We start from the raw sequence: 10,510 nt of genomic DNA on the forward strand, positions 1-10,510 counted from the left end.
AATCACTGGAACTTTGAGGCGAATATTGACGGAGAATCGTGTTCATGGGGCTCAGAAAGTGGCCAGAGTGAGGGCTGAGAAATATAGATTGGAATACCATATTTAGGTTTACTGAAGTAGAGAGAATAAGTATACAAGTATCATTTTGTTCTTAATTCATTTACACTTGGAAATTTAGTCATTATGACAGGATTTGTAAATAGGTAAATGTTTGCGGGTGTTGTGTCTGTCAGGCTGTCTTGGCCAATGTTTCCATACTCAACTATCATTCCCAGGACGAGGAGAAGCAGCAGAAGATCATGAGACAGAGGAGCAAGTTCTTCTCTGTGCTGATGAGCGACGGTCGCAACAAGAACAGCAACAACACTTCCAAGACGACGACTTCCAGCAAGACGAAGAACAGCGAAGCTACAACAACCAAGAACAAGAAGTCCCCAGCTCCTTCTCAACCACCAGCGCAGCCCCCACCTCAGCCACACCCTAACGGCACGCCAGAGAAGGCTAAGCAGCAGGTAGGCCTCCTCAGTGGACCTGAGATGGGTCATTGTCGTACCATAAGATGCAAGTCCTGGCAGGAGTGGATGGGTGTGCAACACCAGACCAGTTCCTTACCTAAAGTTTGCAGCTGCTAACTACATCATGTGGGAGTGAAGGACTGTCCTCATGTACTTTCCACGATTCTTTTTCTTTTGCATCTTTCTCCTGGCAGTCGTCCCCTCAGATGGTCTATACATTCTCAAACATTATCATTTATTTTTATTTTTTTTATCTTGGGTTCCTTTATTATCCTCTCTCATGTAGTTTTCATCTGCAACCTCCATCTTATATGCAAGGACACCTTACTCTTTTTCAGACATTACCATATTCTAGTGCACTTTAATGTGCCACTGACTGTATAACCAGACCAACCTATATGATTCTGCAAGACTTTTTCAACTCGTCTTGCGATGGGTCTTACCTACATGTTTTACTGAGGTTTAGTGGTCCATGTTACTGAGGTTTAGTGGTCCATGTTACTGAGGTTTAGTGGTCCATGTTACTGAGGTTTAGTGATCTATGTTACTGAGGTTTAGTGGTCCATGTTACTGAGGTTTAGTGATCTATGTTACAGTGGTTTAGTGGTCCATGTTACTGAGGTTTAGTGATCTATGTTACTGAGGTTTAGTGGTCCATGTTACTGAGGTTTAGTGATCTATGTTACAGAGGTTTAGTGGTCCATGTTACTGAGGCTTAGTGATCCATGTTACTGAGGTTTAGTGGTCCATGTTACTGAGGTTTAGTGATCTATGTTACTGAGGTTTAGTGGTCCATGTTACTGAGGTTTAGTGATCTATGTTACAGAGGTTTAGTGGTCCATGTTACTGAGGCTTAGTGATCCATGTTACTGAGGTTTAGTGGTCCATGTTACTGAGGTTTAGTGATCTATGTTACTGAGGTTTAGTGGTCCATGTTACTGAGGTTTAGTGATCTATGTTACAGTGGTTTAGTGGTCCATGTTACTGAGGTTTAGTGATCTATGTTACTGAGGTTTAGTGGTCCATGTTACTGAGGTTTAGTGATCTATGTTACAGTGGTTTAGTGGTCCATGTTACTGAGGTTTAGTGGTCCATGTTACTGAGGTTTAGTGATCTATGTTACTGAGGTTTAGTGGTCCATGTTACTGAGGTTTAGTGGTCCATGTTACTGAGGTTTAGTGGTCCATGTTACTGAGGTTTAGTGATCTATGTTACTGAGGTTTAGTGGTCCATGTTACTGAGGTTTAGTGGTCCATGTTACTGAGGTTTAGTGGTCCATGTTACTGAGGTTTAGTGATCTATGTTACTGAGGTTTAGTGGTCCATGTTACTGAGGCTTAGTGATCCATGTTACTGAGGTTTAGTGGTCCATGTTACTGAGGTTTAGTGATCTATGTTACTGAGGTTTAGTGGTCCATGTTACTGAGGTTTAGTGATCTATGTTACAGTGGTTTAGTGGTCCATGTTACTGAGGTTTAGTGGTCCATGTTACTGAGGTTTAGTGGTCCATGTTACTGAGGTTTAGTGGTCCATGTTACTGAGGTTTAGTGGTCCATGTTACTGAGGTTTAGTGGTCCATGTTACTGAGGTTTAGTGGTCCATGTTACTGAGGTTTAGTGATCTATGTTACAGTGGTTTAGTGGTCCATGTTACTGAGGTTTAGTGGTCCATGTTACTGAGGTTTAGTGGTCCATGTTACTGAGGTTTAGTGGTCCATGTTACTGAGGTTTAGTGGTCCATGTTACTGAGGTTTAGTGGTCCATGTTACTGAGGTTTAGTGGTCCATGTTACTGAGGTTTAGTGATCTATGTTACAGTGGTTTAGTGGTCCATGTTACTGAGGTTTAGTGGTCCATGTTACTGAGGTTTAGTGGTCCATGTTACTGAGGTTTAGTGGTCCATGTTACTGAGGTTTAGTGGTCCATGTTACTGAGGTTTAGTGGTCCATGTTACTGAGGTTTAGTGGTCCATGTTAGCTGGGAAACTCTCTTCCACCCGACTCTGAACGGAGATAAGCATAGAAAAGTGTCATGGCAAATCGTGTACAAAATAGAATAAACTTAGAGTGTGAAATATACAAATGGAACATTATGAATATGATGATGTGAATGACACACATCTTTATGAATGGGATGGAAAACTGTACACATGATGTTGAATCCTATGCAGATGTGTTGATATGTGATGCTCATTGGTGTTGGCTGATCGTGGAAACATGGATGTTTGATATTCTGCTCTTGAGATATTGTGGGCCACCTTGCATGGCAATCCCTGACCGTTCTTGCCCCACTGTCTCCTATGTACCTACATGCTATAATGCTTCGTGTTGTGTTCACACTTGTATTACTATATTTCCAGACTTGGATGCCGTGTGCTTATGACACACCCCAATTTTCTCCGTCATACAGACACCTTTACGTTTCTGTATGAGAAACTTACTACAGTCTGCTGTATTCACACAGTTCGCGGCCGTGTTAATGTAACACTCAACCCCAAACCACTGAGAGATTTCTCTTGAGAAGAAGGACCATTTTTTGGGCAGCTAAAGAAAAATCATTTGATTATGCCTATATGGAAGTTGATGTGATCACCAGTTATGTAAAGCTCTTTATTATTTCTTCCTGTGAGTGGTTTGGGTTTGGCCATGTCTGTGGTGAAAATGGCTGAATGTCAGGCTTGCTGGAATGTGTGATAAGTTATAAGTTGACAAAGATGCACAACTTCGGTGCGTCATAAGCTCTTTTTGTAAGATCTGTTTGGCTATAATCATAGGTTCATTGTTTTAAAAGAATATTCAGTTTATAATAAGACTTTGTTATTATTGTAAGTGTTTTTGATATAGATTATTGCATTATTTTAGTTTGATGAAGAGCCTTAGAAACGACTTCAAGTTTTTTCACTACTTGTCCTTCCCTTCTCGCATGTGTGCATGATCTTCATGTCTAACAGCATGTCCATGCAGGAGATGACTGGTTACGCCACCTCACCGTTTAGGACTCCAAGACCCAGTACACACAAGGAACAACTGAAACAGTTTGTTGTTATCACCAAATACAGAGCAAAACACACACGCACACACACACACACACACACACACACACACACACACAATTGGGGAGGGGGAGAAACGGAAAAATCCATACTTTTGAGGGTTTTTTTATATCACAAAGCTGAACGGAAGAATATTAGTTTGAAAGAAAAGGAATAAGACTTTATGGGAAATCTTGGTTATGCAAATAGGAAATATAGAATTCTATGACACGGAATTCTAATTGCAGCTTCTCTATAAACCACGGAGTAATTACCTGTCCAAATTTATCTATTGTGGAGCATTATCCTTGTCCTTGTTTATACTGAATGTCTACTCAGTTCTTTACTAAGATGACCAACATTCAGTGTAGTTATTCAGTGCTGACGACAAAGATAAACATCCAAGAATGGAAACTTTTTGAAAAATGAAAGTTTGAAGCAAGCAATGTTGAGTCAAGACCACCAGCTCGACACACATCTAATATACCGCACTTTCTTAAAAGCAGTTAGTAGTTGCAATGATCCTAGGTTACCCCTTTTAAACGTTAGATTTTATTAGATTGTATACACTGTATTGTGTGATGAAATAAGTATTTCATTGAAAAAGTGACAGAGGCATCAGTTATTTGGTCATATCGTCTTTAAAGTTTCATGAGATGCATTTTAAGCAATGACTTTGAGCCCAGTAGCTAGAATTGTATATCATAAATATCACTTACGCAGTCAACTCTGTTTATGGAATTAGTAAGCCAGGTTGAGGTGATCGTATTGACTGAAGTCTTCAGTTATTGGTCGTGTGAGTTGTTGAATACCGGTGAGACACAGCTCAGGGCTGGTGTCATTCCCAGGTTCCAGTACTGTCGCTGTAGCTCTCAGGAATCGATGAGTTCTTAACACCCATCCCCTTAACAGCAAAGAGTTTCTTAACCCCATCCCTTTAACAGCCAAGAGTTTCTTAACCCCGTCCCCTTAACAGCCAAGAGTTTCTTAACCCCGTCCCCTTAACAGCCAAGAGTTCAGGTCATAATCCCAGAAGCTAAACAAGCCATAATCTTAGTCGTGACACAATGTCAGCTGTGGGTCCGTGAGTCCTAAGCGAGGGTCTTAGGCCAAGGAGGTGTGTTACTTTGATATGTGGCGGTGGCCTGTCCCTCCTCCCTCAGCGCTAACCCAGCACCACATCTCTCCAGGCTCCTGCCAAGAAGAAGCCAGCAAAGAAGAGGCGTGCGTGGCCTTGGGCGCTACTGGGACTGCGGAACAGGAGCCGGGGGGCACCCCAAGGTCCTCCTCAGAGTGGTGGCCCGGGGTCATCCCGCGTAGGGTCTACCCGGGTGTCCTCGCGGGCGTCCTCCCGTGCGTCCTCCCGCAGTTCCCATCGCCCACGACGACCGAGTGTCCGGGCGTCCAAGATCCGACGTGATGTGAGTCCTTCACACTGCTGCCCTTTCCTCATATGCCCATGCTTCATCATGCCAACACCCTAATCTTCTCTTGTCTCTTTATCTCCATCACAACACCAAGAGTCATGAACCCATCTAGTTTGGCTGCTACGTCCCTGACAACTGCTGGAGTCTTCAACTCATGATTTGTGGGCCACAGTATTCTCTTGGCTTTCAGTTTTTTGACATCACCAGATATCAGAAACTCATGATTCTCAATATAACTTAAGATTTAGTTGATGTTAAAGTTTTCATTTAAAAAATAATGCTCGTTAGAATTCAGTAAAAGTATGGGTTTGTGACTTGCCATTGAACTTCGCTAATCTTTCCTTTGTATCACTAGAAAAATGACGTGTAAGTTTTTGCTTTAGATGCTTTTTCGTGAAAATGTTTAGTAGTTGAAATGTTGTTTACAGGACATTGTAGCAGCACACTGTAGCCGTCTGTAACTGTGTGGGCAGGACTGTAGAGGCCGCATTTCTGTACTTATGCACAGATGAGCTGGGGTTGGACAAACACACCTCACTAACACCTTGCACCACTTCGTTGACTGTAACTGCTGCTGTAGTGGGGTTTTGGCTTACTGAATGCAATAGTTAGATGATTGAGGGTTCGTGATCTAATGAATTATTGTTTACAGGCCCAGCCCGCGTGGCTCAGTAGGGAGCGGCATGAGGAACCTGAGAAGGAATCACCACCACCACGACACTGGGAAAGTGCAACTCTTAGCCGGGCGGAACTTCGAGCCCGTAAGGATGCTAGCCAGAGTGAGAACCGGGGCTTCTCCACAGTCCAGCGACCTGCTCCCCGTAAGTACTCAGGCGAGTCGTCTGCCTCGTCTGGTGCACCACCACCTCAAGTGACTCGCACCACCAGCTTTAAGCAGCGCTACTTTGGTGACACTGACATTGAGAGTAACCATGGAACAGGAAGTGGCGTTGGCAACTACCGCAGTCTTCCCAATCGCTCCTCCAGGTCTGCCCACAAGAATGCAGGGAAAGGGCGAAGATCTGCAAGTGGACCCCGTGGCATGTCACCACCTGTGGTGGGGTCAGCAGGCAGCTCCCTGCAGAGCAGTGAAAGTGAGGTAGACAGTCATGGAGGTTCACATGCCTCTCGTGCCTCCAAAGCCTCTCATGTGTCCACAGGCTCCAACAGGTCAGTTTTCCTGCATGCTACAGCTGTAGCAGACATCCCTGTGCGTCGCGGGCCAGAGGATGTGCCTAGTGAACGGAACGTTAGTCGCCAGTCCAGGAAGGTGTCCCGTTCCTTCTCACTACTGGCCCCATGGAAGCCTCGCCACTACCGCGAGAAATTTGAAGTCGAGTACGACAACCGGGAGGTGAAAGAGGCACGAGGGGAAGCCAACAACAGTAAAGGTGCACTGCCTCCCAGACCCCCACGGCGACCTGCTCCCGATGCAAATGACAAGAAAGTCAACCGCTCTCAGAGTATGTATAAGGACTCACGCTTGGCCACCTGGCTCAGGCGCCGAAAGAACAAGGAAGCTAAAGGTATCTGACGCCATCACGAGCAGCCTGACTGACACTCATGACATGAGTTAGTCACTGGCTCTCCACAACAGTCACAACTGCAGAAGCAGAGTCGAACCTGAGTCAGTCAATAACCCTCCACAACATTCCTAATTCAGGATCTAGGCAGTAGAGGACAATTTGCCCTCATCCAAGGTGATACAGCCTCCCAACGCTGCTTCACAGCTTTACTCAACAGTTACCTCTGCCTTAATTTTATACCAGCTCTCTTTATGTAAACATTAACTACATTTACCTAATATTATGTGTCACGGAAGTCCAAACTCAGGTACAGAGTCTGTTTACCTTTGTTTAAGCAAATGTTAAAGAAATCATGACGTGCTTGCATACACTTAACCATGAGTCCTCCACACTCATGTGTATGCAAATTCATATGCAATTTAAACATTTGCTGAACTGAAGATAAATAGTGAATTTGAGCCAGGATTTTTGAGACACCCTGCATACCATGAATAACATTTTGCTTCTTTCATTAACCATTGCATCAGTCGCTGCTCTATGTAAATATGTCAGTAACAAGCAATAATCCTGTCCTGTCATGTAACTGGCCAAGTTACATCTCAGGATCCAAAAGGTTTGCACTTAATGTGACAAGATCAGTATTTTCGAGTCAAAAAGTAAACGTTTTCAATACAACGGTCTTTATCTGTAAATTTCTTGAAACTCAAAACTACTGGTTTAGTTACGTCTTTATTTCAGAAGTACTGACGAGCAACTCAGATTTCCTTACTTGAGGAATATCGTGGAGTTTGCTGAATGTGGATTTCAAATGCTTCACCCAGCATGTGTAGGTGCCACTTGTACTAAGCAGGGAAGGATGAATTAGGTCTATGTTCTTATACATTTTCATACATCATGCTTATTTGTCTGTGTTTGCTTCTGGCGATAAATACATGTAGTATTTTTCCAGGTTTTTTTTTTTTCTCAGTTGAACCCTTCCCTTTATGAGTAAAAGGTCTGCAGCATGTCTGCAACTGTTATTCTCCACATTACCAAATATCATTTTGCATTGACAAGATTTTTGTGGAGGAAACAGTGACCCCAAGACTCCAGTAAGAGATTTTGAAATGTAAAAAGTTTTTGATATGTATTACTCCCTAAAATATGAACTAGAGGAGTTTCATTCAACTTTCAGTTTTCTCTTTCTTGTGAAGTGATTTTGATTAATATTTTACGAGTATAAACATTTTGTGTACATGAATGATTTATTTTGTTGTGATAAGAATGTTACTCATGATAATGTTGAATCTGTTTGGAAAAAGATATTTATTTGAGCCTATGGATTATATAGGATGTTTCCCAAAGTGACTACCGCTACCTTAAATAGTGCAGGAAACAGAATATGAACAAAAATATGCATCTTCCTGTGAGGCGTAGAAGGAAAACTACTGAACAAAAACATTTTAGAAATGGTGTGAACATGGTGCTGGAAACCAGACAGAAGTTAGAATGGTGTGGAGTGAACAGTTTCTGCATTTCTTTCCGTTGTATTAAACAAAATGAGCTTTTTGCTACAAATGTTTTGTCATGCTTGAGTGGTGCAAACATGGGATTAAAAGGATTATTATAGATATTGGTAGTCCATTCACCACAGGTTCACTTGACTTTGTGCAGTCGGGAGGGCAAGGTCCACCAAATACATCCATATGTAAATAAACAAGACACATTTTCAGCAACAATAATGTCATCAGAAGGAATATGGAACTAAATTTTAGAATATTTCCCATAACTAAAGAGATTATTTAATTTGATTGTAAAGACATAGGAATATGTACTAAAAAGTCTTATGTAATTCAGGTTTAGATTAAATTTGGGCAGTATTTAACTCTGTTGTTGGTATTAGTTGTATCAGAATAAAGGGTTACTTTTATCATATTTAGAAAATCATTTTGGAGTGATGGATAACAATGACAGCTTTGTTTCTGCCATATGTACTAGATTTCTGTATTACTTCTTCCTCTTGTTTTTCTTTGAAACTCTTATGACCATCAGAAAATTGAAATATGTTTTAATGAATTTGATGTATCCTGAAACTATGAAATAGATAATTACTTTTATGCGTATGTGTTGGCATGCATGTTGGCAGCCAGATTATATGTTGAGATATGAGCTAGGATTAATAACTACAGCCAGAATGTTCATATATATAAATGCAGCCATGACCTGTTGTTGCATTTGTAAATACAATGTTGCAGGTAGAACTGTATTTTGTACCAAGATACATAGAGCTGGTCAACATACCATGCTGTATGTATCATCATCTTTGTGACACATGCATGTTTGCATATGTGTAGTATATATTGTGTCATTTATAAGTACCCATGACCACAGTGGCTAGTGAGATGGTTGACATGCAGTAGGTTTTAAGCTGCCAGTGTAGTCAGCTGACAACTTGTATAGATAAGATTTGTGATAGAAATTTATAATCAAAAGATACATAATTGAAAATCAGATGTTTTATATATGTAGAGTTTCATTTTTTCATGATTCATGCATCCACTAAGTCTTTGTGAAAGGCAGTTATGTGGCCAACTTAGAGGTAAGTGGTGATGGCAGATAGCAAAGTAGAAACACTTTGGTTCTGTACTTACTTAGGTCATATCGGGATTTACTTTCACTTTAAGTACATTGATATCGTAATTTACTTAAGGGACAGAGTTTAAATGTGTCAACATAACCAGCACCCCAGCAACAAGTAAGGAGGAGAAAAGTAACAAAGTACACATCTACTTCCCCAGAAAGTATATTGAAGTAAAAGCCAGATTCCAAAATACTTAATCAAAATTAGATCCTGAAATAATCTACTTAAGTAGAATAATGAATTATGTTTCCTTTGTTGTATAGCACCACTGTGGATACACTACTATACATTGCAAGTATGCATAAGCATGAAAAGATTGGCAAGAAAACCTCTCTTGTTTTAAAGCCTAAAAGCGAAAAAGAAAAAAAACAAGTGGCATGTGACTGCCAAACAAAGACCAGATTTGCTGCATCTGCTGATTCACTGTGATTGGATTTGTATATCATACAAATACTCTCATGTCCGTCTGATCCCAGTGTATGTTTGTATTTTTTCTAGTTGCATAACACACTAAGTTCTACAGTCATAATTGTCTCAATGCCAAAAGCAAAATATATTGTAAATAATCATAATAAATATCTTAACTGTAAATAATTTTGTTTTCACTTGTCTGTGTTTTAGGACTATTGAGGTTTGTAATATTTACATGTTTGTAGATAATTAATACATATTTCTTAACTATTCTGTACAAAATATTGTAGCCTGGAAAAACATCCCAAACTCTTACTCACCATTGCTTACGAGTAAGATTATGATACAGAAAGTATTTGAGTATTTGATGAATGGAAAAGCATATTTGTGCATTCATTGTAATGTAACAATATTTTCCCATTTATGAATCATAAAGGAGTTTTGACAGTTATGCATTATAACAGACCTTTCACTTTATCATGTTTTACAATTTGCCGTATCTTTCGCTTCATAGAAATCGCATCCATTCCCTTAATAACAAAAAGAAAATCTTATTAGACTAGTTTGCTCTGTTTTAAATAATATTTAGTGCCAGTGTCATAAGTAACTATGATGATGCAGTAGTTGCCCGACGCGCCATCTGTATATTGAAATGGATACTAAAAACTCGCGCGGCAGCTGCCAGGTGACGCTGGCGAGTTTCCTCTCTGGGTCAACAATGTCGCGTGGTAAACAAGCTCTTCACGATGGAAGCGGTTGGTTTGGAATCCTCAAGGTTTAAACTTTAATGTAGATGGTGAAATGTGATTGCTGCGTGTGTATTACGAGGAGAAAGTTAAATACTCGTGTTGCCCCGTCTTTTAACCTGGTATGTATGTATCATGTCTTTACTCGTATGTATGTAAACACACACCCTAGTGCAAGGACATAATGATTCTCTAGGTAGTACAGGGAGACATATTGTATGTTTCATTAACATTTTT

General features: G+C 40.7%; 1 protein-coding gene across 6 annotated transcripts in view; it reads left to right on the forward strand.

The window, feature by feature from the left end:
* The window catches only part of LOC139765566 (uncharacterized), a 131,618-nt gene extending 121,908 nt beyond the window's left edge, over positions 1-9,710 (forward strand). For 5 of the 6 annotated variants that reach the window (XM_071693131.1, XM_071693134.1, XM_071693133.1 and 2 more), the window contains 3 exons: positions 276-512; positions 4,734-4,964; positions 5,623-9,710. In XM_071693131.1, the coding sequence (XP_071549232.1) occupies positions 276-512; positions 4,734-4,964; positions 5,623-6,504 (1,350 nt within the window). In that variant the 3' untranslated portion in view covers positions 6,505-9,710. The remainder of the gene's footprint in view (positions 1-275; positions 513-4,733; positions 4,965-5,622) is intronic. The other variant, XM_071693136.1, reaches the window with a different exon arrangement.
* The last annotated feature ends 800 nt before the right edge of the window (positions 9,711-10,510 follow it).

The sequence above is a fragment of the Panulirus ornatus genome, chromosome 55, assembly GCF_036320965.1.
Source record: "Panulirus ornatus isolate Po-2019 chromosome 55, ASM3632096v1, whole genome shotgun sequence".
Taxonomy (NCBI): domain Eukaryota; kingdom Metazoa; phylum Arthropoda; class Malacostraca; order Decapoda; family Palinuridae; genus Panulirus; species Panulirus ornatus.